The 27,931-nt window shown below is 65.6% G+C and overlaps 1 protein-coding gene across 1 annotated transcript; it reads left to right on the top strand.

Annotated features, from left to right (window-relative positions):
* The first annotated feature begins 328 nt into the window (after positions 1-328).
* Positions 329-27,828, top strand: PFKL (phosphofructokinase, liver type). Its single transcript, XM_061193834.1, has 22 exons — positions 329-498; positions 6,416-6,489; positions 9,465-9,542; positions 11,378-11,567; positions 12,238-12,403; positions 13,026-13,070; positions 13,327-13,435; positions 15,418-15,513; positions 16,458-16,550; positions 17,988-18,113; positions 19,276-19,340; positions 19,981-20,044; positions 21,297-21,443; positions 21,814-21,884; positions 22,357-22,444; positions 23,133-23,285; positions 24,794-24,958; positions 25,422-25,483; positions 25,671-25,782; positions 26,424-26,523; positions 26,610-26,715; positions 27,178-27,828. The coding sequence occupies exons 1-22, from the start codon at positions 414-416 to the stop codon at positions 27,323-27,325; spliced, it is 2,343 nt and encodes a 780-aa protein (XP_061049817.1). The 5' UTR covers positions 329-413; the 3' UTR covers positions 27,326-27,828.
* The last annotated feature ends 103 nt before the right edge of the window (positions 27,829-27,931 follow it).

The raw sequence follows: 27,931 nt of genomic DNA, 5'->3' as shown, positions 1-27,931 counted from the left end.
TGTGGCTCCTGCAATGAACGAAGTTGAAATAGACCGGCGCCTAGAATAACAAATTCCTGCGAAGCCGGGCAGGCAGCGATTGGCAATGGGACTCGTCTGGCCTCCCTTGGCTGGCCTTCCCTCAGGTCTGGTCACCGTGCTTGACCAGCTTTGCCGCAGGTTGTGACTAACAGACCCAGACGGCCGCGATCCGCCCCCGTTAGACTGAACAGGTTTAGAAACTTGAACAAAAAGGCCGGCACTGCCCGGTCGAGGCCCAGTTCCGCCGCCCAGGTGCCGGGTGCACGTCGCCCCGCCCCGGCGTGGACAGCGGTGACCTCACACGGCGCGGGGCGGAGCGCAGGGCGCGGGGCGGGACCATCGACAGCGGCGGCGCCGGGCGGGAGAGCGAGTGCGGCCGAGTCGGCGCCACCATGGCCACCGTGGATCTGGAGAAGCTGCGGATGTCCGGGGCCGGCAAGGCCATCGGCGTGCTGACCAGCGGCGGCGACGCGCAAGGTGGGCGCGGGCACGCGGGGGCCGGTCGCAGGCGGGCGGGGGTTCTGCTGTCCCCGGGTCCCTGGGGCGCGCCCGCACCCTCGGCCGGCACCTGGGACACGCGGTCAGCAGGTGCTCCTCCTGGCCTGCGCCTCCCGCCTCCTCCTCCCCCTCCCAGCCCGGTCCCCTTCCCGGTCCGCGTCCTGGACCCGCCCCCGCGCGCCGGGGGCCCGCGTACGTGCCGCCCACCACGGCCTCTGCGCCCCGCCCGCCGGGGGTGTGTCCGCGCGGCCGGCCGTGGCCGGGACAGGGTGCTGTCGCCGGCCGCCGCGCAAGCCGCCCCCAGGCCCTCCCCGCACCCTTCCCCGTGGCGCGTGTCAGAAGCCCCATTTCCTGGAGGCCGCTGAAGGCTGGGCAGGTCCCCGCAGGCCCGCAGAGCGCCGGCTCTTCCTAGTTCTGAAACACGACCTGGGGGCACAGTGCTTCCCCGAAACCACTGCCTCCAGGGCGGCTCTGGGGCATTTTCTTTAGTGCACAGCTGTTCCCACCCCCCTTGTACAGGGGAGGCTAAAGGTGGTGGCCTGCCTGCTGGCCTGCCCAGGGTCCTGCAGCTGGGACCTGGCAGAGCTGGCTGAGTGCCCCTCCTGGGGTCTGTCCTGGTGCCCTGGACTTGTCCTGACTGCTGCTCTCCGGCGCCCCTGGCCTGGGATGGCCAGTGTCACACCTGTTGGGCTTGGCCGCATGGCCACGCCACACACCTTGAACCTCAGGAGACACCTTGACTAGCCCAGGAAGCAGGCCTGGAAGGAACCTAGCGGGCACTCAGGCTGCACAGCCGGGCCTGGTCTGCCTCCTTCCAGATCAGAAAGTCCAGACACATAATTCCTCTCCCTGCCTCAGGCCCCCGACTCCCCGCTCGCCACTCAGAAGCAGGGAAGAGCTAGGAGGAAGGGGCTTTCACAGGAGAGCAAGCCCGGGAAGGCAGAGACGTCAGGCACTGTCTGCGTCCCAGCCTGTGCGGGTTCGGGCTGAGCCCTCCGGACCTGGTCTGGCGGGCGGACAGTGCGCTCTGCTGCACGTCCGCGGCCCCGCGTGGCCAGAGCACTTGCCTGTTGCTGGGCAGCGGCGGCTCCCTCTCAGGGCATGGCCAGTGGGCCGGGGCCAGGTGGGAGGAGAGTGGGCTTGGAGGGTGGTCTTGGGGAAGCAGTGTCCTGTGAGACTGGACCACGGGAAGGGCCTGGTATATGGAGGACAGACACTTCCTGAGAGGCTGGGCCCGCCTCTCCAGAGAGGCCCTTCCTCTGCGAGGCCCCAGCTCTCCGCTCGAGCAGGCACAGGGGTCTCCACCCAGGCTCCTGTCTGCACCATGGAGACAACAGCACTGCAGGGAGGGCTGGGAAAGATAACTGCGCGTTTAGGCAGGGGAGCCGAGCCGGTGGGTGGCACAGACTAAACAAGACGAGGGATCAGTGGGGGCAGCTGAAGGGCCAGGGAGGAAGGGGCTGCGGCCTGGGCCGGTGGGCTAGTGGGGGGCAAAGCCTGTCTGACCTGTGGGTCTCCCCTTGGCCAGCCCGGCCCTGATGCCCCACATGGAACGGGCAGTGCTTCCTGGACACCCAGGAGTGTGGCCGTCAGCGCACCGCCGGCTGGGCTGTCAGCCACCTCACCTCACGCTGTGTCCTCGCTTCCCTAGACCCCTGGCTGTAACGTGGTTTTCTGATCGGGGCTGCGAGAGAGGAGGGCTCCGCGAGCTTCCCCAGTTTAGGGCTCGGGCTGATGCCTGGGGGAAGATGCCAGGGCCAGCTGGATCTCTGGGGGGCAGGGAGCCTTTCTGTATTGTAAGTTCTGAAGGCCAGCCTGTGGGTGTCCGCCCCGGGCCCGTGCCCTCTCGCCAGCACTGCTCCGGGGAGCTGGCTCCAGACGGTGGGTTCTTGGTTTGCCCTCAGGGGCCCCCACTGCCTTCCAAATAGAGGCCGACCTCTAGGGACCTGATGGTGCCAGGCGGGCCCTCCCCGCGTGCCCTCCCGGGTGGACGCGGGGCTGACAGCCACCGTGGAGAACGGGCACCCACCCAGACCTGCACTTGCCTCCCCGAGGCTCAAGTCTGCCTTTGTTGGAGTGAGTGGAAACCAGCCAGCCTCGAGGCGGTGGGGGGCAGGGGAGCGGGCAGACCCTGTCCTGGTTGGGCCGGCCTTGACCAGCTCCCTGACTTGACCCGAGCACATCTCGGGTCTCAGTTTCCCCTTCTGTAAACAAGACAAGCCACCTGGTGGGTTCCTCCAAGCCAGCCTGAAAGTCACATCCTCTGCCCTTCCCGTTGGCGGGGAGTAGGTGTCCGTGCGTTGAGGGAAGGTGGTCGTTACGGATGTTACTTTGTGCAAAAGTGACTAGAAGACTATAACATAGCCCCGCCGCCCACTGGTTCCACCCCTCGGTCTCGCCCCTGGCGCGGACCCCACCCTGTCCCTCAGTAACGCGCAGGACCTGCCTTTTCTGGGTTGATCAGTGTGGACGTTGATGTCCTGTATTTGCGGGTGAGGACCGCCCCCATCTCGTTATGTCCCAGCCTGGCTCCACGTCTTCACATCGACTGATGATTAAGTGTGAATCTGCGGGGCCCCGTGTCCTGCCAGGATCACCTCTTTCTTGTACATTTTGTTTTCCCGGAAACTAATTGTGATGAAAAGTCACCTTATGAACAAAGGCATCCACCTTCGGACATCAGTTTGGTTGTGGTGTCGATTTCCTCCAACAGGAAGTCATCTGTTGCAGTCTCCCTGGCCCATTGGAGGCTGGAGGGTGGAGTGGAGGGGTCCAGGGCTGGTCCATCAGTGGGAGATGCAGCTGCTCTCCTCCCTGCTCCTCTGGCCCTGTGGGGCTTGTGACTGCCACCCTGGGTTTATTTTGAGGAAGAAAAGCAGATTAAAGGCCAATTAAAAAGGCCCTTTCAGGGAGGCAGCTTACAGTGAGGATTACAGGGAAACCCACGCCCTCAGGCCTCCGTATCCATGGTAGCTGGCACAGTTCCATTCTAAGATTGAAGAGTTTTCCTGTAATATGGTCATTTGTTCTCCTCTACGAGACTGAGTACACTACCCTAAGCCTGGCCCTTTGCAGTCCCTGGGGCTCCAGGCAAGCCCGCCAGGCTGGCTAGTGAGATGGCCAGGACCTCTGGGTTGGATGGTGGCCTGGGTCTCCAGCCACTGCCCCCGCCCCTCACCACCCCATCCGGAACTGCTGGCCTCCCTCCTGTTGCCAAGGGGTGGGGCTTGGACCTTGAGCCCGCAGTGAGCCCAAAGTGGCCTCACCCCAGCGAGGGCAGCTGGGGAGGCAGCTACCTGAGGGTGGAAAACCTGGGCTGCCCAAGGCCCCAGAGGCGGCCGAATGCTTCTGCAGGACCCAGGGCCTGCTGGGGGCCGGGGGGGCAGCTTTGCAGCTGTCTCATCTCCCTCCTTGCCCCTGCCCTGCCTCCCGCCAGCGAGGGCAGGCAGGCCAGGGAGGGCAGGCAGGAAAGGGAGCTTGCAGCTCGAGGCCCCCTGACCTCAGGCAACAGGACTGTCAGCCCTTCAGATCTGGTTCCTGGGGCAGCCCGGCTGTCTGGGGGTGTGTGTGGGGTACACTCTCTGGGCTCCTACCCCTAACTTCAGTCACTGAAACCCCACTTCCGTTCGTTTTGGGGACGTGAGACTTTTATGATTTCTTTAGAAATGGGGTTCTTTTGCTAAAGGCAGGTGTGTCAGCTGTGAGTGTGGCCAGCTCAGGGCCCTTCTGGCCTCTGTGCTCTGCCAGCCGTGACATCTGGGCACCTCTGCCCCGGGAGTCCCTGGCTCTGGACGTCAGACAGCAGGAGCCTCGGCTGCCGGCTGGAGACAGGGCAGCTTGCTGAGCCCAAGGAGGGTCCAGGGTACATCCTGGCACTGCCCTCACCTGCCGGGGTTCTAGCAGCTCCCCTGCCTTCCCTCTGGGACCTCGGTTTCTCGTCTGCAGAATTGGGACGGTGACAGCGGGCTGATTTCCTGGGAGCCTGGTGCCGTGAGCCTGCACCGGGCTAGGCTCTACCCGCTGGGCTCTTCCTCAGGTGCCATATGCTATACAGCCCTCCATGGTCCTCTGGGAGCTACCTGCTCCCCCTGGGCCCGCCTTCCAGGCTGGAGACAGGGTGAGACTAGTGTAAGTATGGTAAAGGTCGAGAGTCATCACGTCAGGGTCACCCTGTGGACCACGCAAGCTACGAGGGACCCTGGGGGTGACGGCACTCCCGTAGGACGCCCAAGCTGATGGGCACTGCCCCTCCACCAGCTCAGAGGGCCCGGGGGTGGGGCAGGGCTCCTGGGGCCTCGGCCACACTTGGCTGGTGCCCCGCCCCCTCCAAGGAAAGGCTTTCACAGTTTAGGGACAGACCACGGGATGTGCACGTGCTCTGGGCCAGGACCACCAGGAGGAAGGCCGGGGGAGCAGGGGTGGTCCTGGGGCCAGACCAAGCACAGGTCATGTCTGTGATCCAGCCTCCAGACCCAGGGTCAGAGGCTGGAGCCCAGGGCAGGTGACTGGCCAACTGTCTTCCTCTCTGAGGACGTGGGGGCTGCACTGCCTGCCCCTTTGTATCGAACCACTGACATCTTTTGTGATGGGCAAAGGTTTGCGGCAAATTGCCTACAGCCACTGATTCCAGGCTTCTGCCCCCTCACCCTCTGCCCCTCGCCCGTCCCTGGGCCCCAGCCAGGTGGCAGTCAGTGTGGAGGCTGGGCCCGCCCCGGGTGCCCGCACAGGGCCCCTGACCTGGCCCCTGACCTGGCACTGTCCAGGCCCGCAGCAGCTGCAGCCCCGGGCAGGGCCGCGTCCCACCCACAGACAGGGCAGGGCCACCGCGTGGGCCCACTGCTGGTGCTCGAGTCTCTTGTGGGGCTGCCCACGGGGGCTTCTTCAGGTTGTGCCTTGTGAGCCTGACTGTGTGCGAGACCCCGGGGACACAGTGGGACGGCCCCCCGTGGAGGGACCTCAGGAACGCAATGGGGTGCCTCCGACCCTGTGCAGGGACCTCAGGGACACCTTTGCCTTCTCTGGGTCTCAGTCTCAGAACTGACCACGAGGGAAGGGGACTGAGCTTCCTCTGGGCTCTTCTGAGCATTTCCTGCCCCCTCCTCCTGCCCCATGAGTGTCCGTCTTTCCAGGAAGCCTATACTGCAAGGTGGCTGCTGTAGACGGGGGGGGGGGGGGGCCGCGGGGGTCCCAGGGCTGGGGGACAGGGAAGAGAGGTGACCCGCTGAGCCTGGTGGCCCCGGCGTACATGTGCAGGCTGGGGAGCAAGGGTGCCAGCCCACTCAGCTGCACTGGGGCCATCCGACCCCCAGGAGCCAGAACTTGGCCCTAGGGGGTGCTGTCCTCCTCTCCTGTCTCACGGAGCCCACCTCCAGGCCAAGGAGCAGGGGGCTCATGGCCCCAGGGCCACAGGCGCTGACCTCAGGGTGCCCCCCAAGCTGCCCCCCAGGGTGGTGGCGTAAGAGTCTAACAGAGGATGCGGGCGCGTTTGGAAGGCGGCTGCCCCTGCATTCCACTTGCCCTGTTTTGCATCTTGGGGCCATGTGCCCGACCTGCTGCAATTCCCCCAGGTCAGGGCCCTGGGGGCCGGGGCGGGGGGCTGAGCTGAGCAGCAGAGGCCGCAGGTGAGCATGGGTGGCGGGGATGCGGCCGGAAGCGATGTCGCAGGTCTGCAGGTGCCTGTGCTCCGGGCTCAGGAGGAATCGGGCCCTGGTGGGGACCTTCCCGGTTTAACTCTGGGGCAGCTTATTTCCAAGTGCGAAGCCGATACAATGCGGGGGGCTCACCCCATGCTGGACTCGGGGTCCTGGCTCGGCGCCCCCTGAGATGTGGGAGGGACGGTCCAGGGCGCCCACACTCCGCGTCTCCACTGACGGGCGTCTCCCTGACCCCTTCGCAGGCATGAATGCTGCCGTCCGAGCCGTGACGCGCATGGGCATTTACGTGGGAGCCAAAGTCTTCCTCATCTACGAGGTAAGGTGCGGGCAGGGCAGTCCTCGCCCCACGCTCTGGCAGGGAGCAGTGTGGGGAGAGGGGTGTGGATGGCGGATGGGGCAGGGCTGCCAGGCTCTGGGGTGTGGATCGGGAGGCCGCCCTCAGCCTGGGCGCTCACGGGTGGGCGCGTCCCCTGAGAGAGAGGAGGGCGTGAAGCTGCTGTTCTCCTCAGAGGCCAGGACCTCAGCCCCACCCGTCCTCCGACGCCCAGCCCTCCTGTACCCTCCTCACCTGACCCGAGCTCGAGCTACCCTAGTGACAGCAGTAAACGACCTCCTTACGCAAAGCAACAGAGAATCATTGTTCTATTTCGTTCTGGCTAAAGCTGGTGCGCCCTGGTGCGCCCTTTGCTTTATCCCCCCAATTCCTATCCCCCCAAATCCCTATTTCAGATTTGGGGCAGACTCTCTCTCTCTCTCTCTCTCTCTCTCTCTCTCTCTCTCTCTCTCTCTCTCTCTCTCTCTCTCTCTCTCTCACACACACACACACACACACACACACACACACACACACGCCCACTGTGTTACTTTGTTTTCATTCTTTGCTAAAACGTAGCGAACCCCAACCTGCTCTGCTCTCCCCAGAGCTTCCCTCCTCCCACCTTGGGCGTGTCCGCATCCCTGTCCCTTTACTCTGGTCCGGGTCAGGCCCTTCCTCCCCAGCCTTGGCTGTATGGGGCCATCTGAATGAACAAATGGGTGGGCAGTTCTGCAGGCCCCTCCCTCCCGCAGAGTCCAGACCCTCAGACCAGGCTTGGATGGCCAGGACCCTGCAAAGCCTTAGGTCATGTTTCGGGAGCACATCTCCTCAGAGTCTCAGGGACCTGTGGCCTCAGGAGCTGGGCAGGTGGAACCCATGCCCTGATAATGGTCTAGAACATTCTGAAGGACAGGGTGAGATTCTTCAGGGAGTGGCCTAGTTTTGTGAACAAGTGGTCTCCAATCAAGGTGGGGTGGGTCCAAGGCCCGGCTCCTGGAGGTTGTACACATGTGACAGGGGCATCCCTTCACTTCCCTGACCCTCGGTTTCTTCTTCTATGAAGTGGGGATGTTAGGGCAAAAAGCTAATGCAACACTGAGAGTTAAGGCACTTTTCACAGCCCCTGGCGCCGAGAAGGGCTCAGTGAATGGGGCTGCTTTATTCACCCGACAGCCCAAACTGCACCTGTGGGCTCAGAGCTGCCACAAGGATGGCTGCTGGAAGTGCCCTGGGCCTGCGGCCAGTTCTGAGGCTGCCTGGGTGCCCAGCCAGGTGGGTGTGGAGAAGGCAGAGGAGTGGGGAGGGGAGGGGGGAGAGGTGACACAAAGTGGATGGAGGTGTGCAAAGACATTCCAGAAGGTTCCCAGGCCAGGAAAGGAGGACTGTGCCTGTGAGACTTTGATTCGAGCTGGGAGCACCGTGGGGCTGGGGTGAGGCTGGCACCATGCTGGGGTTTTGCAGACTCAGGGCTGCCTCTTTTGTCGCTGCTTGCTCTGGACAGTGTCTGTGGGTTTTCAGGTTATTTTCCTGCTTCTCTGTGGGGAGGGGGTGGGGGTGGGGTGGGGTGGGGTGTGTCCTAGTGGCCGAATTCCTGACCGGAGCGAGAAGGGACGAGAGGGGACCAGGCCTGGCCTGAGCTGGGGAAGGTAGCGTGATGATCCCTTAGACGGGGGTCTCGTCCTGTGGCCCTGAGGACCTTCTCGCAGTGCTGCTTCCCCCTCTATTCCCAGGGGTGGGAGCATTTGCCCCGCCCGCCCCCAGGCCCTGCTGCCCAGGACCCTGCAGGCCCCAGCTGATCTAATGACAAGTGTGGGAACGGAGGAGGCGGGTCGCAGAGCCGAACCCCAGGCAGGAGCGGAGCGGTGGCTCATGGCTGCTTCATTGGAGGGGCTGGGAGGGCTGCACGGAGGAGGTGGCCCTGCTCATTTCGGCTCGGCGGTGCCTTGTCTTTTCACCATTTGTGAAAGCACATGTCCTCTGTCCAGACTGTATAAAGAGCTCCTGCTAATAAGAAGGGGTTGGCCACACGAGAGCAGAAACAGGCAAGACACTGGAATGGGCCGCCCTCGCAGAGGCTGTCCAGGTGGCCTGTGGCTTATGTCATATCCGAAACAGCATGTGTCATCAGGGAAACGCAGGGGAGAAGCCCTGCAGGGACCACATACAGCCTCCGGGATGGAGACCAGCATGGCCCGGCGCTGGAGGTGGGGCGCTCTGAGGCCCTGGCCGCATTGCTGATGGGCGAGGTGGCCACAGGCACCCGTGGGCACCGCGTGGCAGCACTGTCGGTGGCTGCCTGCACACCCAGTGACCCGGGAGTCCTTTCCTGGGAGATACGGAGAGTTATTTCCAATGGCCCCAAACCGGATCCCTCCAGAATGTCCATCAGCGGCGGACAGGTCATAAACTGTGGGCGTGTGCAGGGGACTCCCGCACGGCAGCGAGCACAGACACAGTCACACGTGACCTCGTGGGGCCTCGCGGATGCCCGGCCGAGCGAAAGAGGCCAGACGCAGAGGGGACGCTGTGCTGTCATTTCTGCATCTAATCGGCACCCTTGGGAGGCAGGGCAGTGGGTGTCTCTGGCAGGGAGGGTCCTGGAAGGCAGAGGGGCTGCTGGGCGCTGGGCTGGTTCTGGTTCTGACCCGGGCGCGGTGACCCAGCTGTGGCTCGTGGGCACGCATCCCAGGGCTGCCTGCGACAGGAGCGCTGCCGAGCAAGTCGTGCTCTGTCTGTAACGCGCTGCCCTGCAGGCCCCACAGATCGTGCCTGGGGAGGCGTCTGGGCACCCCGGCCTCTCCCCTGACACCCCTGACCCCAGCAGACCCCGGCTTTGTCCCCCAAGGCCCTGGGGGTGGAGGGGCCTCCGCGCTCAGGACCCCTGGGCCTGCTTCCTGCCAGATGGGCTTTTGGCCGAGGTTCCACGTGTCCTGCTGCTGTGGGCACCCGTCTCACGCCTGTCCCCTCGCTTTCAGGGCTACGAGGGCCTCGTGGAAGGGGGCGAGAACATCAGGCCAGCCAACTGGCTCAGCGTCTCCAACATCATCCAGCTGGTGAGGCCCGCGGCCCTTCCCGCCATGAGCGCGCGTGTGCACCGGGCACATGCACACAGGCACATGGAGGGACGCACGGAGGGATATGCAGGTGCACACACCACACACACACAGACACACAGAACACACACAGACACACAGAGATACACAGAGGACACAGAGACACACACATAGAGACACATAGGCACACAGAGGGATACACAGGTGCACACATCAGACACACACAGAGACACATACGCAGAACACACGTAGGCACACAGAGGGACACACAGAAGGATACACAGGTGCACACATCAGACACACACAGAGACAGACACACAGGCACACAGGCGTACACACCATCCCGCAGGGGCTCGGCTCCCGGCTGACTGTTGTCCGACTGTCTTGAGGACGCGGGAGTGGGAGGTCATGGGGGTGCGATGGCCCCAGGATGTCTCAGCTTCCAGCTGCGGGCTCTGGGAGGAGAGGACACCCTGGAAGAGGCATGCTTGGCCTCAGTGGCCTCTCTGCGCCTCCCCCGCCTTCCCCTTCATCATCCTACTTACTGAGGGTGGGGCGCTGAGCACCTCGCTGGGGCCAGGGGTTCCTAGGAGCGGGGGTCTTTGAACCAGGTCTCTGTAGGGAGACCCTAGTCCTCCCACAGAGCAGGGACCGCTGTGGGGCACCTGTCACCTGTGTATCCTAGACCACCAGCTGATACCTGCTTATTTAAGAGGCCTGTGGTCGTCACATGCTATGTATGGGTCAGCGGAGCAGTGGGCGACGGGCCTGGACCTTGGGTCATCCAGGCACAGCCAGCCCTGCAGTGCCACCCACCCCTCCTGCCCAGGGTGGACGTCCCCAAGGGACCGCGCTCTCCAGGCGCTCGTGGGAACAGGCCCGTTTGTTGAGCCCTCGATGGTCCAGTGGGGCACGGACAAGCCCTGTTCTTGGGCTTCATCAGAGCCCCCCACCCCATGTCGTCCTGCTCTGGTGCGGTGCTCCCTGACCCCGTCATGGGTGGGGCTGCAGCCTGGGTACCTCGTCCTCCGCCCCAGGGGTCCAGGGAGGGCGGCCATCACGCCTCAGGCCTGGACCCAGCCGTTGCTCTGCTCTGACCCTGTGTCTGAGGATGGCTGTGGCCTCTGTCCTGAGAGACCGCCCGGGGAAGGAGCTTTAGGCCAAGTGTTAGCTGGGGTGTGAAGCTGCATGAAAGGTGGGCAGGTGAGGATGCGGGGCCGGGCTGGTGTTTGGAGAGGGGTGAGGAGCGTAGAGCATGGGGGCGACGGGGAGGGGTGCAGGAGGACGCTGGGCTGGGCCAGGGCCAGCTCTGATTTGCATTTTCCGTGAAGCCTGGGGCCCAGGGCCCAACCCGGTGCTCTCGGTGGTCTGGGGAGCAGCACATTGTCCCCACCACCTGGCCGAGTGCAGGGGCCGGCAGTTCTGCCTGTGGGCAGGGTCTGGGGAGCCTGGGCTGAGGCTGGGGCGGGGCGGGGCATGCGGACAACGGCATGAGCTGCCCAGGCACGTCCCTGCGTTGGTGCCCGGCCGTGTGGGCCAGAGTATGTGCGTGTGTGCGTGTGCATGTGCGCGTGTGTGCGCGCGTGTGCGCGTGCCTTACACACCTCAGAGCCTGCTCGTCCCTTACCTGTCGAGCTCCCCGAGCCTGACGGTGGGCAGTCTCCTCCTTGCATACATGAGGAGAAAGTCCGGGTGGGGGGGGCGGACACCTGCCCAGGCTTCCAAGGAGCCCCTGGACTTGGCCCTCCGTTCCTTGGGGTCTCCCAGGCCGCCCCTGCCCAGTACGCGGGTCCCTCCGGTGCCCCGTTGGCCCAGGCTGCCCCTCCTCCGTGCAGGGCGGCACCGTCATCGGCAGCGCCCGCTGCAAGGCCTTCACCACGCGGGAGGGGCGCCGGGCGGCCGCCTACAACCTGGTCCAGCGTGGCATCACCAACCTGTGCGTCATCGGCGGGGACGGCAGCCTCACGGGCGCCAACATCTTCCGCAGCGAGTGGGGCAGCCTGCTGGAGGAGCTGGTGAGCGAAGGTGGGTCGGCGGCGGAGCGGCTAGGGCCGGGAACGGGCAGGACCAGGGGAGGCGAGGTGCTGCTGGGCTGCCGGCCGGGAGGAGGGGGCCTGGCCCGAGATCAGGCGGACCCTGGGGGGCTCCAGGAGCCACGGGCCCGGGTTTGGCCGGTAGTGAGGCCTGTGGGGACCCAACGTCAGGGACCCCCAGGCAGTGCTGTCCTCCTGGTGCTGGATGGCAGTTCCCAGGCTGACTCACCTGCGCTGTGATTCTTTCCCCGATGTGGGTTACGGGCTTGTCACAGTTTGCAGAAGTGTGATAGTTAAAATTTGGTAACATGAGACACAGAGTCCTGGGGGGTCACCAGTCGGAAAGTGACCTGTTGGAGCTTCGTTGGTTCTGTGCTGCTCGTGGGGGACCCGGAAGTGAGGGGTGCACTCTCCAGGGCTCCCCTGGACGTCTCCCAGAGGGTGACAAGTCCGTAATCAGTGGTTCAGCCACTGCCGCCCGGCCCCAGGACCCCTGCTGCAGGACCTGAGGAGGGGGAAGCTGAGCCTGGGGACCTGACCAGGCTGCACTGCCGGGTGGGCTGGGGGAGGGGGTGGGGATCGGGCTCTGGGCCCCGTGTTGTGGCCAAGGGGGCCGGATGGGGCCGCTGAGGCTGCACCTGGGCTGGGCTCCTCCTTCCCAGGCAAGATCTCACAGAGCACGGCTCAGACCTATTCGCACCTGAATATCGCCGGGCTGGTCGGTTCCATTGACAACGACTTCTGCGGCACCGACATGACCATCGGCACGGACTCGGCCCTGCACCGCATCATGGAGGTCATCGACGCCATCACCACCACCGCCCAGAGGTGAGTAAGGCCCGCAGCCCCCCGCCCAGCCAGGCCACCAGGCAAGCAAGCTTGGGATCCCGTCTCCCGGCGAGGGGCTGAGGCTGCCCTTCTGCAGGGTCAATGGCTTGTCAGCGTAATTCCATCCCTAGGAGCCTGTACTGGCTGCCCCCAGCCCCCAGGTGGGGGGAGACTTACAGTGGGGTGAGCAGAGGGGATTGGGGGTCTGGTCCCCACCCTGCCAGGTTGTCCCGAGCCCTAGGTGGGCAGTGGTTCTGACAGGTCTCCTACGGCCCTGGGGCAATGATGCACCCCACAGGGGATTCTCAGGCTGCTGGCTAGTGACAGCCAGGCCCCAGCAGGGTGAATGGCCTTCAGCCTCAGGAGCAAAGATCAGTGAAAACCAGCGTGAAGCTGGCCGTGAGCCCGAGACAGAGGTGGCTCTTAGCCCAGAGCCTTGGCCCCCCTGGGAATGACAAGGGCTGTCTGTCCTTGGGCTGCTCCCGCGTCCTCTGTCTCTCCTGGGCACGCCCTTGGCAGAGCTGGGGCCATGGGTGGTGTGGCACGAGAGGCCAGGCTTCGTGGCTCAACTCCGCTCAGGGGGACTTGGCACTGATGCCCTCTGCCCTTTCCGTGTCCACAGCCACCAGAGGACCTTCGTGCTGGAGGTGATGGGGCGGCACTGCGGGTAAGGGGGCTGCCCGGGTCAGCCGGGGGGCCCGGGGCTTTGGGGGAGCGGGAGCAGGGTGCAGCGCCTCCAGGGCTCCTGGCGCGTGGCAGGTGCTCACTTGACACTGTGGGTGTGAGAGCCGGGGTGTGGGGAGTCCTGACTGTGGGGCTGGGTGCCGCTCAGAGCTGTACCTCCCCTGTAACCCAGGGACCGGGGCCCGTGGTGTCGGGTCGGGGCCCACCTACTGCAGCCCCTCGCCCTCCCGCCCCTCCAGGTACCTGGCCCTGGTGTCCGCCCTGGCCTCGGGGGCCGACTGGCTGTTCATCCCTGAGGCGCCGCCCGAGGACGGCTGGGAGAACTTCATGTGTGCGCGGCTGGGTGAGGTGAGGGCCTGGGGGTCTTCTCCCAGGGTCCTTGCCGTGAGCTGCGCGGCCCGTGTCCCCCACGAGAGTGTCCCTGGGGTCACGTGGCCGGCTTTGGCCGATTCACTTCCCTCTGGTTCAACAAGCATCTGCAAGCATCCCCCCCTGGGGGCGGCACCGCGAGGAGTGGAGAGGGCTTCGGGGCCGCCGCCGATGGACACACCCGGGGGCTGCCCCGGAGCGCAGAGGGGGCTGAGGGGGACACTCACCACTGCCCCAGGCTCGGCTCTGCGTGGTCAGTGCTGACGTGGGCGAGGGGCGGGAGCGGGGACACGGTCAAGCTGGCTCCCTCGGGCCCTGACCGCTGAGCCTGGGCACGGGGGGATGGCTTTGTGAAGACCGGTGGACGGGAACCTGGGGCAGTGGCTCCAGCAGAAGAGGCTGTGGAGGCGGGAGCAGATGGGGGGGCTGAGGCCTCATCCAGGAGAGATGAGCAGGGGTGCCTGAGACGGGGTGCCTGGAACGCGGCTCTCCAGGCCCTTCAAGATGGAGCTGGGGGGCTCTGGCACAGAAGAGGCAGATACTCTGCCCTGGGCATCCCCGAGGCCCCCCAACTAGGATAGGCTGGCCCCTTGGCTAGGCCAGTGGTGGGAGGGCTGTGACGGGGGGGAGAGGCGCCTTCAGATCAGGGGTCGGGGGGCACTCGAGGGCTGTGGTCTGGATTCAAGGCAGGGGAGCCCCCGAGACTGTGCACCCAAGTTCACACTCGGGCCCAGTCTGGGGCCCTGATGGGCTGTGTCTACCCCCAATGTCCTCTGCATCCTGGCCCAAGGGCAGGACGAGCGTGGAGGCTGCCCGGGCCGGGCCTTTTGTTCTGGAGTCCTGGGAGGTCAGTGCCAGGCCCTGTGTTTCCTGAGGGAGAGACGGGCGGCCCGGGGCTGGCTCTGGAGCGTCCCTGTCCCCATGTGACCGACGTGGTGGCATCACTCCCGTCCGCTGCCGGATGCTGCTCTCCTACCCCCCACTCACACCCCAGGGTTTTGTACCCCTGCCCAGGGCAGTGGGAGGGGCCGAGGGTCATGACTGGCTTCTGGAACCTTCCCCAGTGAAGACAAGGGTAGGGCCGAGCTGAGCCTGGCGGCGAAGCTGGCCAGAGACCTCTGTCCTCTCCTTGGGTGGAGTCCTTGCACCCCCGGCTGGCCTTGTGGCCTCGCCTTGGTAGAGGGGGGCTCTGGTGGTGATGGTCTCTGGCTGACCTCGGCCTTGGCCTACTCGCTGAGAACTTGGGGCTGGGTCTTCCTGGAAGTGGCCTGGACTCAGGCCTGGCCTCACATCCTGGTTCTTTCCTGCTCTGTGTAAGGCCCTCGCCCCACCCCGACCCGGGGTTCCCTGAGCTTCAGTTTCCCCACCTGTTACATGCAGGTGTCACCCTCTGCCCTGCCCACCTCCTGGGCTGCAGCGAGTGAGGCTGAGGGAGGTGTGGGCTCTTCTGGCTGTCTCACTTCACTGCACCACCCCCACCTCCTCCAGGCAGCCCTCCACTCCTGGCTCCCCCGCCCCTCTGTACCCGGGTCTTGCAGGAGCTGCTCTGACCCTATCTTTCTCTCTAAGTCTCTTCGGGTGCTGTGGGGCAAACATCTGAGGCTGGTGGATCAGAGTGAATCCCACAAACATTTGTTGAGGAAATAAATAAGCAAAAAGCACTTTCAAATCCCCAAAGAGCTTTGCCTTTGCAACAGTTAAGTGACGCTAATTCGTCCATCACCAGCTGATGTAGGAAATCCTCCCTCAGTCCGGGGAGTGGGAGGGGGAGGAGGAATCCTCCAGTCCCCCAGTCTCTACCCGCAGGAGGGGCAGCGGGGTCCTGGTTCACCCACCTCAGTCCGCCCGTCGCCCACGCGAGCCCCGCGGCGTGGACCCCAGGGAGGGCTTGCAGGTCGCAGCCGTGTCTGGGGCAGGTGTCTGCAGGCTGGCGGCTGAGCCCTGCCGTGTCTCTGACCCAGACTCGGAGCCGAGGGTCCCGACTGAACATCATCATCATCGCCGAGGGCGCCATCGACCGCAACGGGAAGCCCATCTCATCCCGCTACGTGAAGGACGTGAGTGTGCGGGGCCCCGGGTCACGTGGGGTGGGCGGGGCCTTGGGGAGGGGGCTCCCCTTTATCTCCAGTGCCCAAGTGCTCTTGCTGGGGCCCCACCCCCAGCTCCTGGAGGGGGCTTTCTTGTCCCTAATGATTGCCAGATGTGGGGTGGGTGCGGCCGGGACCCCTGAGAAGCCCTGGCCCCCCCGAGGCTGAGGTGTGGCTCCCACCTGCTGGGAACCCCCAACCCTCTGGTTTCCAGTCTTCATTCAGATCATCCCCCATCCTAGGGGCCCTGTCCAGCCCCCCAACAGTGTCCCAGTGACAGGGTCCAGCCCCTGCTGGCCCCCCATTGACAGGGGAGCCCACTGCCTATCCAGTACCAGATTCATAACAGAACAACTTTGGGGGGACTCCTTCGTCCCTGTGAGTGGCATCCACCTGCCAGGTTCTGCCCAGGGCCCTGGGGCCCCATCCCCCAGTGGGGCACAGCCCCTGGGAGCCTCCATGCCCCTCACTTTGGTCGCCCACCCTGTCCTTGAGTTCCCAGCCAGGTGCTGCCAGGAGCCGGCCCCTCTGCCGACTCTCTGTGCGCTGTGCTTCCTGCCACAGTACCTGGCAAGGCCTGACCCACAGGGGCTGGAGACCATGATGAGCTCCTGCAGCCGGCACGTGTGGGAGCACACGCCCACACGCTCACATGGAAACACACCCACACACACAGGAGCACACGCCCACACGCTCACATGGAAACACAGCCACACACAGGAGCACACGTGCACACACTCAGGCTGTAGGCGTGAACCCTGGGCTGGCTCTCTGGGGCCCCTGGGGAGTTGACACCCTGAAATCCCTGAGGCGGGGGGGGAGGGGGGGAGGGGAGAGGGCTGGGGGCCACGGGGTGGTGGGACAGTGGGGTAGAGCGACAAACTCAGGCACCCCCTCTCTGTCCCCACGAGCAGCTAGTGGTCCAGAGGCTGGGCTTTGACACACGTGTGACTGTGCTGGGCCACGTGCAGAGGGGAGGGACCCCGTCGGCGTTCGACCGCGTCCTGGTAGGTGGGGCGTCACCCTGGTGCTGGGTGTGCACGCGTGTGTGTGCATGAGCGTTTTTTCATTGCTGCTGGTGCTTGTGGGTGAGACCGTGGCCTGGCAGCCTAGGCCGCACCCTCCTGGCGATGGCTTTGGCAGGACCTTGGGAAAGGAGGGCGGGGTGAGCAGCAGGTCGATGTCTGGTGGTTCTGAGTCTGGCCCAGGGCCTGGGTGCCGAATCCTGATTACTGCTGGTCCCACCTCACCCTCTGCAGGGTGGGAGTCATGCTGCAGCCCCACAGGGACAGGGCCCGGGGCCAGGGAGGCCCCGAGGTGGTGAAGCGCCCGCCTGTGAGGCGCTGGTCACCAGGGCTGGGGGCTGGAGACTGCAGGGCTGGCCGGAGCTGTGCCTGGGCCCCTGTGCTGGGTGAGGCCGGGTGACCAGCGTGGGCCTGGGGGAGCCGCTGGGCCGAACCTCTCCCAGGAGGCCTCAGTGCGTCCCCATCCCACACAAAGCAGTGGGGACACTGACCTCAGAGGGGGTCTGGCCCCAGGGGTGCACTCGGGACGGGGGGCCAAGCACTGGCCCTCCACCAGGCCTGGCGCACAGAAGGGGCTATCGAGTGCCAGCTTGGGCCCGGGGTCTCGCCTGGTGGCAGGAGAATGGGCTCACCTGCTGGTTTTGCAGATGGTGGGGACACCGGAGGCCTGGGTCGGGGACAAAGGGGCGCCGGAGGTACAGCTTAGTGCTGGTCCCTGAGCCCAGGTCCTGCAGGGCGACACCTGCACACAGTGGGTTACAGGAGAGCGGCCATCACACGGTTCCCGAGGGACACAGGAGCTTTCTCCCGGGCTGTTCCCGACACACACCTGACCAGTGTGGGAGGCCGGGGGTGCGGTCTGGGGGCGCGGCGGGGGCAGGGGACGCCGCTGTCTCACCGAGCTGAGCTGCGGGCCTTGGTCTCTGGCACCCCTGTCTGTTCCCGTTGGCCGTGGCAGGACCCCTGTTTGTGATTTGTCTCCATGGAGGGCGGTCCTTACCTGTTTTAACTGGTCCGGCCCGCCAGCCCATGCCCAAGTTTGCACACACACCAGGACAGCTGTGACAAAGGAGCCCCAAGCGAGGAACCTCGTCATAGTGGAGAGAACTCCGGAAACCCCGGTCCAGCCCTGGCCCTGCCACTGCAACCCCGGGGTGTGGGGGCCACGCCCTCCTAGCAGGGCCGGCTGAGACCCGGTGAAATGGTGCCGGGGGGCTGCTGTGAAACGTGGTCATGCTAAGTCACCATTTCTAGAATAAACAGTGTCGCTTACTCCAGAAGCTTCTAGTGTGTGCGTGTGCGTGTGTGCACGTGTGCGTGTGTGTGTGGCTCTGAGAGCCGAGGGCGTGTGTGTGGCGTGGGGCCGGCTCCGTGCCGGCTGCACCTGCCTGAGCCCCGCCCGCCCCTCTCTCCGCTCAGAGCAGCAAGATGGGCATGGAGGCGGTGATGGCACTGCTGGAGACCACGCCCGACACGCCGGCCTGCGTGGTCAGCCTCTCCGGGAACCAGTCCGTGCGGCTGCCCCTCATGGAGTGCGTGCAGATGGTGAGCACCCGCCTGCCCGGGGTGCCGGCGTGGGGGGCTTCCCAGGGAAGCGCCTGGGGTTCTCGTGCCCTGCTGGGCTCTGCCGTGCCCCCTTCCCGGCCACAACCCCGGTGCTGCCTGTCCTTCCAGGCCTCTCAGGGCCCAGCCAGCAGGCCTGCTGCAAGCCCCCCGCCCCCCGTGCCCCTCGGAGCCGTGCTGCTCCTCCACGCGCTACACGGAGCGGGCGGCAGGTGCATCACACCTTCTGTTGTGGCCCCCCTTCCGAGTGTGTTGCTGAGCCCCCCAGCGGGCCTCAGGGTATCCGAGGCCTGCAGTCCTCCAGGTGGGGGAGGGAGGTGTGAGCACATCCCCAAGGTGCCCCCAAGGTAAGACAAGCCCGAGACAGGTGTGGGAGCTGCAGGGAGCTGGGAGCTGGGGAGCCCTGGGAAGCCTGTGGGGGGCCTGGTGAGCCTGGGATTGGGAGGAGCCAGGGGAAGCCCAGGGGAGCCGGGGGGGGGGTAGCTGGGGGGAGCCAAGGACACTTAGCTTCCCAGAGCCAGTGGCCTGGGACAAACTGGCTTTGCAAACTGGGCAGGGTGGGGCCCTGGGGCTAGGATGGGAGGGGGAGGGGGAGCGGGTGGCCAGAGCCACCGGGACATCTCATGTGGTCGGACCAGGGACCACGGGAGTGGGGAGTGGGGAGCAGAGAGAGGCTGAGAGGCTGGCTGTGGGGACACTGGGGTGGGGGGCTCGGTAGGTTTGGGGGGCCCTGCAGCTGGGGGCAGAGCGGGGCCTGCCCAGGGGAGGTGGGCTGGCGCGGGAGGGGGGCCTCCCTGGCGCTTCTTCTGGAAGATCCTCCTGCGGCGACCTCCCCTGGGCCTCGCTTTCGGGCAGGCTGGTCGCCAGTGGGTGGTGGGTCTGGGGGCCAGAGCAGCCTCACCCTTCGTTCCTAGGCCCTGGCTGCCCCCCACCCCCTTCCCAGGGCTGAGGAGGAGCGAGGCCCGGGTGCCCCTTCCAGGGAGGGGAGGACCTGGCAGGCCAGGTGGGGTCCCCTCGGCCCCTCAGCCCTCTCGATTGCCGGCAGTGACGGCTGCCCGGCGGGTCTGGGACGGGCCCCCCACATTGGGCTCGGACGCATGTGCCAGGCCTCTGCCTCCAGCCTGTGCATCTTGTTTCCTTTAAGACCAAGGAGGTGCAGAAGGCCATGGATGAGAAGAGGTTTGAAGAGGCCATCCAGCTCCGAGGCAGGTGAGGGCCTGGGGGGCCTGGTGTTGGGCAGCTGTCTGCTCAGTGGGGCCCACAGCAGACTCCAAGTGGCTCGCACACGGCCACCCCCGACACGGGGACGTGCCCACCTGCAGAGGTGGCGCTCTGAGACCCTCCTCCTAGGGCGTGCATCGTGTAGGAGGGACAGGGCCTGACAGTGGCCGAGAAGTAGGCAGGCTGTGTGGATGTGCCCCGCGGGGCTGGCGGGGCCTGCAGGGCGCTGGGGGGATGGGGGGGGACACAGCACAGGGAGGGCACCTGGGAAGGGGGAGGGGGAAACTACAGAAGGCAGCAGCGAGGCAGGCCCGGAGGGGCCAGGTCAACTGGCCCTGCGGGTCTGCTTCCTGTGGTTCCCGTGGCCACGCTTCCCGCCCCGCTGCGGAGCTGCCGGGACCACGCAGGCTGAAAGCGGGCGCTCGCTTTGCCGAGAGGGGCGTTGGGCTCGCGTGTCCGTGGGGGTCTCTGCCGCCCGGCGATGGCGCCCAGCCAGGGTCCGTGGCGACAGGAGTGGGGAGGTGGGCCACACCCGTGTCCGGTTCCTCTGAGGCTGTGCTGCCGGCCCCGTGCTGTGCTGAGATGTTTGGTTGTGGGCTGCGCCATGCACGACCCGCTTCCTTTCCAGGAGCTTTGAGAACAACTGGAACATTTACAAGCTGCTTGCGCACCAGAAGATCTCCAAGGAGAAGGTGAGAGGCGAGCCGCAGAGCCCACACCTGGCTGTGCCCTCGGCCTCCTCCCGCCTGCCCTGCCACCCCGCCCAGGGAGCGGGGAGCTGGCCCCACTGAGCCGGGACCCTCCCTCCTGTCTGGGGTCTGAGCTGCGAGCTGAGAGGACCAGACCTGGCCTATGCTTGACCAGCAGGTCCCAGACAGGCCTGGGGATTACGCTGGCCCGTTGCTTATCAAACGGCTGGAGGAATTTAAGTCAGGAGAGGAGGTTTAACTCAGGAGACGAGGGATGCAGTGTTATGACACGTTCCAAAATAGCTAAAACCCTCAGGAAATGGACTCTCTTCAAAATAAAGATGACAGCAGGATTCGTTTCTGAAACCACGAGGACAAGGAAAGGGTCCCACCAAGACAGTCTTGGACGGTGGGGTCCTGGCCCCCCATTTATCCCGGGAGCTGGTCAGGGGTGGGCAGCGGCTTCTGGCAAGGCAGAGTGGTCCCCACATCCCCTTCCAGAACCGCCTGGGGCATGACCACCTCGGGCGCGTCAGGCTGGTATTACCAGGACCCACTAGAGCCAGGCTGCCCAGCAGAGCCGGTGGCCACACGCGGCTGCGGAGTGCTGGGGACGTGGCTGCGCTAGTGAGGTGTGCCTACACGCCACACGGGCGCAGGTTCTGAGGAGCAGCGAGGGAAACGGGTGTGAAAGCGCCCCATAGCAGTGTCTTACATTGATTCCGGGTTGAGGTGATGACATGTTGGCTCTATCAGGTTCCAGCAACCCTAGGATTAAAAGAGCATCGCCTGCTTCTTTGCGCTTTCCTATCGTGGCTGCAGTGGCCCCCTTCCCTCCACGCACCCGTGCTGCTCGCCAGGGACTTTCTGGGGTGCTGCTGCCCTGAGCCCAGAGCGTGGGGTGGTTGCTGAGGGCCTCCAGGCAGGCGCTGACTCTGGCCCGAGCCACTGCTGCCCCCGCGAGCCGCGCTTGGCCGACAGCGGCCCGAGTCCCGCTCCTGCCTTTGGCCGAGGACTTTGCGGTCGTGAGCGGGGCCTGGACCGTAGCTCATGTGCTCTTGGGCAGGGCCTTGTGGCGTCAGGAGGACAGGTCTTTGTCATGCCCCGGGGAGTCCCATCTCTGGCCCGTGTCCAGGCTGCCACAAGGACTGGGGCCTCTTCTCCGGAAGCTGCTCTCTGCTGACTTCTGTCCGGGTCGGCGGTTCCCCTGCCCCAGCCCCGCGCTCATGCTCTTGTCTCCCCGCCTCCCCTGAAGACCAGCTTCTCCCTGGCCATCCTGAACGTGGGGGCCCCAGCGGCTGGCATGAACGCGGCCGTGCGCTCGGCGGTGCGTACCGGCATCTCCCAGGGCCACACGGTGTACGTCGTGCACGACGGCTTTGAAGGCCTGGCCAAGGGGCAGGTAGGCGTGGCCGTGCCTGAGGCAGGGCGGGGGACCAGGCCTGCGGTGGTGGACCTGTATGTCTTTGGTCAGTTTATGACGTGTCCCCGGCTTGCTTACGAGCAAACAAGGACCAAGGGGCTCACGATGTGGGTTTAAGGGCAAGGCCAGGTCCTCTCCTTGGGTTGGAGAGGGAGCAGCTGGGCCCACTTTAGCCCGGCCCGGGCCCTGAGACCCCGCTCTGACCTGTGGTAGGACGGTCAGTGCCAGGCACGGCCTCTGTCCCCCCTCCCCCGAGGACGTGCACTCCCTGAGGACAGGTCCATCACCTGAGGAGGGGTGGGCCAGCGCCCCTGGCCTGCCCCCCTGAAGCCGTGCCTCCCCCCTGCAGGTGCAAGAAGTGGGCTGGCATGATGTGGCTGGCTGGCTGGGGCGTGGTGGCTCCATGCTGGGGACCAAGAGGTGAGCACCTGGCTACCGAGGGCAGCAGGGGGGTGGGATGCAAGGGAAACCAGCCCTGTGGCCCTGGGCTAGGTCTCCTCTGGCTGGTGGCCTGTCCAGAGCGGGACGTAGACCCTCCTGCCTGGGGCTTCCTGGCCAAGAGCTCACTTGAAGTCACCTGTGTAGAGGAAGGCTGCTCGGGTGGCTCCACACCTACAGAAGGGATCCCCTCGGGCAGGAAGTGAGGCTCACAGCCAGGTTGTCGGGAGGGCAGTGGCCAGTGCCCAGCAAGGGCACTGAACGGGTGCCAGGCCGCTGGTGGGCCCCGCTGCCCCCGGGTGCCCCACCTTTGCTTCCACCTCTCATCGGGAGCCCCACCGCCACGCCCCAGGCCTGCCTTCTCCCGAGCTCAGACACGGTGCGGCCGTGGGTCCGTCCAGCCTGGCGTGCCGTGCAGACGCAGCACGTCCGTGTGATTTCTCTCCCACTGCAGGACGCTGCCCAAGGGCTACATGGAGAAAATTGTGGAAAACATCCACGTTCACAACATCCACGCCCTGCTGGTCATCGGAGGCTTCGAGGTGAGGGGGCAGCTGCAGGGGAGCAAGCGGGGGTGGAGGACACCCCAGGGTGTGGGCCGCCGAGGTGGCCCTTGCGGAAGCCCCGTGTGCAGGAGGTTACCTTGAGCCAGCTGGACTGACGGGGCCACCAGGGTGAGTGTGGTGGGGCTGGTGAGGAGGGGGAGGGGGGAGGGGGAGGGGGAGGGGGAAGGAGGAGGAGGGGGAGGGGCAGCTCTGACCGCAGGGGAGGGACAGTGGGGGTGGGACAGCCCAGGCAGGAGGGCCGAGTGGCCTCAGCCTTCCGCCGCTGAGGTGGTGGTCCAGAGCGTCTCTCGGCAGAGTTCTGGGTAGCGGGGGGCACGTCGGTGTGATGCTGGGGCTTGGTCAGCCCCCGTAAATGACAGATACCCACTCCTGCCCTTTCCTGAAGGAGCCCAAGCCCCCGCAGACTGCATGGCGTGGGCTGGGGTCAAGGCAGGGTGGGCGGGCCTCCTTCCTGTCGTCCTTGGAGTCCAGTTTCCCTGGTGAAAACGTCTGCAGAGCTCCTGGGTGGGGCCCGCCTGTTCTCGGTCCTGGGGTGTGGCAGGTGGCCCCAGATGCCCATCGCCAGGCACACAGCCGGGAGCAGGACCCAGGGGCCCCTCCTCCTGCCTCGCCCGGCAGCCCGGCCTCCCCTGGGCCGGCCTTGAGCCCCCACCGATCCCTGCAGGCCTACGAGGGGGTGCTGCAGCTGGTGGAGGCCCGCGAGCGCTACGAGGAGCTGTGCATTGTCATGTGTGTCATCCCCGCCACCATCAGCAACAACGTGCCGGGCACCGACTTCAGCCTGGGCTCGGACACCGCCGTCAACGCCGCCATGGAGGTGGGGCATGGGGCCGCTGCCCCCGCGTAGGCCGGCAGTGGGCGGACGGGGCGCCTGGGAGGGGAGAGCGCCCAGAGGGGCTGCCGAGGGGTGGGATGGGGTGCAGGGCCCCCACCGAGGCTGCGGCCTGCATGGGGAGTGGGCAGGACCCGGCTGCCCCCGAGGTCTCAAGGATGGCAGCGAGGGTGTAGCTCTGGGGTCACCAGGGTGTGAGGATGACGGTGGTCAAGGCTGCCGCTGACCTAACTGAGCTACCGTACTGGTGTGGACATCAGGCCACAGTCCTGTCCGGTGAAGCAGCCACACATGGCTCTGGGGGGAACCCAGGGCTCCGGCTGGGACGTGGGAGGTGGGAGCCCGGTTCCTGGAGGGGTCCCAGCAGGCTGGCGCCACCAGGGGCTCTCTGGGGGCATCCCCACCACTGTCCCCACCCTCTAGACCTTTCCCACCTTCGACTGTGACCCCACATGAGCCCAGCTTCCCCAGGGGTTCAGCGCCTCCGTTTTGGGGGGTCTGAAGCTGGAAGGGGGCGTGTTGTTCAATCAAGTGCTGCGTGTTTTTAGATGGAGGAGAAAATACAAGTGAAACAAGAGGCTAAAGGAGATCCCACCCCACCCCAATCTCCTGACCCACAGTCCCATGATCCTCAGGGGTTTTCTTTGAATTTACCTCCCATCTGAACTGGCTGTGGGTCGCCCACGGCTCCTCTGAACCTTCTGGTGCCCCTGCCCCTCACCAGATGAGGGAGGACGGGGTTCGGTTTTAATTTGCAGCTCTGATTTCTGGTTGAATATTTTTCTATATGTTTATTGCCCATTTGTCAGGGGTTTTTTTTTTGAAATTATGTTTTTCCACCATTTGCCTATTTTTCTCTGGGCATATTTTCTTTGTTATTTGTAAACGTTCTTTACATATGTAGGCTATAGACCCTTTGCCAAACATTGCAGCTGTTTCCTCCACTTTGCTCTTCATCTGTTATCTGGGGTTTATGCTCATAGTTCAGACACCAGTAACCTACATATCTGTTTTATTTCTCTTTCCTCAATTCTTTATTTAATGCTTGAATTTCATTGAACTGTTCAGTTATGATTGTCATCATCATTAGCATCTGCAGAGCACTTACTTCACGTGTCGTCAGGGCCCCTGTTTACGAAGACCCTGCCCTGGCAGAGTGTCTTCCCCCGTTGGCAGATGAGCAGATTAAGGCCCAGTGTGTCCCTGGCCCAAGGTCAGGGAGAGCCTCCTAGAGCGTCCCTGGCCCCTACCCACTAGATGCTAGTGCCACCCACCTTGTCCTGGGGGCACAAATGCCCGGGCTGAGGACCCAATTCCGTGTGGCTGCGTGGAGGGCTTGTGGTGAGGGCTGCCAGTGCCTTGGGCACATGGGGCAAGGGCTGTCCCAGCCGCTCCTGATCTTCAGTCACTTGGGGAGAGAGACCCGGGTGTCTGCAGCGTCGTGGGTCCCCGCGATCCGAGGGGAGGGCTCTGACCCGCACCCTGGTCCTCAGAGCTGTGACCGCATCAAGCAGTCGGCCTCGGGGACCAAGCGCCGTGTGTTCATCGTGGAGACCATGGGGGGCTACTGTGGTTACCTGGCCACCGTGACCGGCATCGCTGTGGGGGCCGATGCCGCCTACGTCTTCGAGGACCCCTTCAACATCCAGGACTTAAAGGTGAGCCGAGCCCGTACCTTTCTCCCGGCCAGGCTGAAGGGTCCCCTCCTGAGACACGGTGGAGCGGGCCTGCGGAGGAGCCAGGGCCCCCGCCAAGCAGCCATGGCCCAGCAGGCTGGGGGCTCGCTGCCTTCGAGGGGACCCAGCCCGTGACCCTCTGCACCCCTCCCCCTCCCCCGGGCAGTGCCCCTGCTGCCCTGTGGCCTCCGTGGCCGCTGGCCCCGGCCCTCCCAACGCGGCTTCACGGTCCAGCCACAGGCCCACACCCGCACCACCCCACACAGCCCTCCAGCAACCGCAGCCTGGTCCCCGCCCCCCCACCCCAGGCTGATCTGGGTCTTCTCAGCCCCACCTGTTGGCTAGTCCGGAATAGCCCCTCCCAGACAGCCTCAGGCTGCGGGAAGGGGTGTGCAGTGCTGGCTGCTGCCCCCGACTCCGCTCAGCCCAGGTCTTCACCCCACAGGCCAACGTGGAGCACATGACCGAGAAGATGAAGACGGACATCCAGAGGGGCCTGGTGCTCCGGTGAGGCTGCCAGGCGAGCCCGCAGGGTCCAGCAGTGGGGGCAGCTGGGTGGAGCAAGGCTGGGGGGCTTAGGAAGGAGTGGGTGGGGTCGGGCTTTCCCGAGAGCCTGTGGCCCGGCCCGGAGGGGCTCAGCATCCAGGCGAGGCTCAGGCCTCCCCTGCCGCTCCCACCCCGTTCTTCTTCCCAGAAACGAGAAGTGCCACGAATACTACACCACGGAGTTTCTGTACAACCTGTACTCCTCCGAGGGGAAGGGCATTTTCGACTGCAGGACTAACGTCCTGGGCCACCTGCAGCAGGTACGGGGTGAGGGAGCACGGATTCCGTGGAAGGCTGCTCCGTGGCCCCCGGCCCCCAACTGTGCCCGGGCCGAGGGGTCCCAGGAGGCCGTGGCAGGATGAGGACCCCTCTCTGTGCCCCTCCTCATGGGGCACCTGGCTGTAGGTGCCCCTTCGTCCTCACACCCCCGAGCAAGGCTCGCATCCTGCCGAGGCCTCAGCCTGAGGAAGGGGTGGGGCCGGGAGCCACCTCCACCCTGACAAGCCCCCTCCCCTTCTGGCCCCCTGGAGGCCCTGCAGCAAGCCCGCGCTGTGGGTTCCAAGCAGACTGAGGGCCGTGTGCACCCCTAGGGCTCCCCTCTCCCGGGGGGTCTTTGCTCACTGGTGGTGGGACCTGCCTGCCAGATGCAGGGGCCCACGGAGGCCCCCCAGTCAATGAGTAGGCAGCCCACTGCCCGGCCTCTGGAGGTGGCTTTTAGGCCAGATTTGGGACGGAGAAAGGGGCCGGAGTGCTGCAGGTCCAGGGGAAGGGGTGTCAGCCCAGCAGGGCTCACCTGAGGTCATGGCAGGGCCTGGTTGCTGGGCTCGGGCCAGGGCTCGGCTGCCTGAGGCCCAGCTCCTCCCTGAGGGCCAGAACCTGGCCTCACCCACTGTGTTTCCAGGGCGGGGCTCCCACCCCCTTCGACCGGAACTACGGCACCAAGCTGGGGGTGAAGGCCATACTCTGGATGTCGGAGAAGCTGCGGGCAGTCTACCGCAAGGGTGCGTGAGGGAGGTGGTGGGTAGCGTGACCTGTCCCCGCCGAGGGCCCTGGGTGTGGGGCTGCCAGCACGTGCCTGTGTCCACAGGGCGGGTCTTCGCCAACGCCCCCGGCTCGGCTTGCGTGATCGGCCTGCAGAAGAAGGCGGTGGCCTTCAGCCCCGTCACCGAGCTCAAGAAGGACACCGACTTTGAGTGAGTCCCTCCGAAGAGAGGGGTGGACCGCCGGGCCCAGACCTGCCTGGACCGCTGCTCCCACAGGGCCGCCCGGTCCCCACGCCCAGGGCTGACCCCGGGTCCCTGTTGCTCTGGAGGGGCAGAGAGTGAGGGTGGGGTCAGCCATGGTCGGGTCTGCAGGCGCTCGCGGTCTGCCGAACTCTCCTGCGGGCGGGCCCCGGCACCTCTGAAGCGCACTGGCCGGAGCTAGCCTCCACATGTCCCGGGTCCCGAGGTCCAGGTGTCCCCAGGGGGCGTGCGGGGCCCAGGTTGGGGTGGCGGCCCGGGGGCTGACCCGCCCCGCCGCTGGCACCGCCTGCCCCGCCCCCTGGCCCTGACCCCGCCCCGCCGCAGGCCCCGCCCCCTGGCCCTGACCCCGCCCCGCCGCAGGCCCCGCCCCCGCCCCGCCCCCGCCCCTGACTGAGTCCCGGCCCCGCGCAGGCACCGCATGCCCCTGGAGCAGTGGTGGCTGAACCTGCGGCTCATGCTGAAGATGTTGGCGCACTACCGCATCAGCATGGCCGACTACGTGTCCGGGGAGCTGGAGCACGTCACCCGCAGCACCCTCAGCATCGAAACAGGCTTCTGAAGCCGCGTCCCTGCCCCGCCCCCGCCTGCGCCCGCCCCCCCCCCCCCCGCCCCCACTTTGGAGCCTGGGCTGCTGCCTCCTGGAGCCTGCGGGCAGGCGGGCGGGCGGGCAGGCGGGCGGGTGGGGGGGGGTGGGTGTGCACCCTGGCTCCGGGACTCTCACGGCCCAAGTTCCAGCCTGCTGTCCGCTCGGCTCTCCCCCAGGACAGAGCACCCTGGGCACCCACCTTCCACGGCAGCGGTATGTGGGGGCATCCGCGTTTGGACACCGCCGCCCCTCTGCCTCGGTACCCCGAGGTACCTCTCCCCAAGCCGGCCCTGCACCCTCACCAGCCCTGGGGGCGCAGCAGCCTGGGTCTCCGTGCCGGAGAGTGGGGACGTGCCCCGGCGCGCCTCACTGTGACCCAACCCCTGTGTGCACTGACCGCCGGGGCTGAGCAGCGCTTGTCACCTTTTCTAGAAATAAAATCACCCCGACTGTGGGGTGCTGTCAGTCTCTGGAAAGCAGGGCCTCTGGAACCTTCTAGGGAGGGTGGGCAATCTGGTGGTTGGTAGCTCCCCACCTGCACACACGGGTCTGGGGGCCTCCTCTGGGCTCTGGGCTGAG

This window comes from Eubalaena glacialis, chromosome 6, assembly GCF_028564815.1.
Source record: "Eubalaena glacialis isolate mEubGla1 chromosome 6, mEubGla1.1.hap2.+ XY, whole genome shotgun sequence".
Lineage (NCBI taxonomy): Eukaryota > Metazoa > Chordata > Mammalia > Artiodactyla > Balaenidae > Eubalaena > Eubalaena glacialis.
This window is presented reverse-complemented; position numbering and strand designations above follow the sequence as displayed.

What these genes read in the sequence shown, in the direction of transcription:
- PFKL (XM_061193834.1), top strand. Translation starts at nt 414, where the DNA reads ATGGCCACCGTGGATCTGGAGAAGCTGCGGATGTCCGGGGCCGGCAAG. An exon ending in TGGTCATCGGAGGCTTCGAG is followed by an intron (nt 22,445 to 23,132) that starts GTGAGGGGGCAG and finishes CGATCCCTGCAG; the next exon opens with GCCTACGAGGGGGTGCTGCA. An exon ending in AAGAAGGACACCGACTTTGA is followed by an intron (nt 26,716 to 27,177) that starts GTGAGTCCCTCC and finishes GGCCCCGCGCAG; the next exon opens with GCACCGCATGCCCCTGGAGC.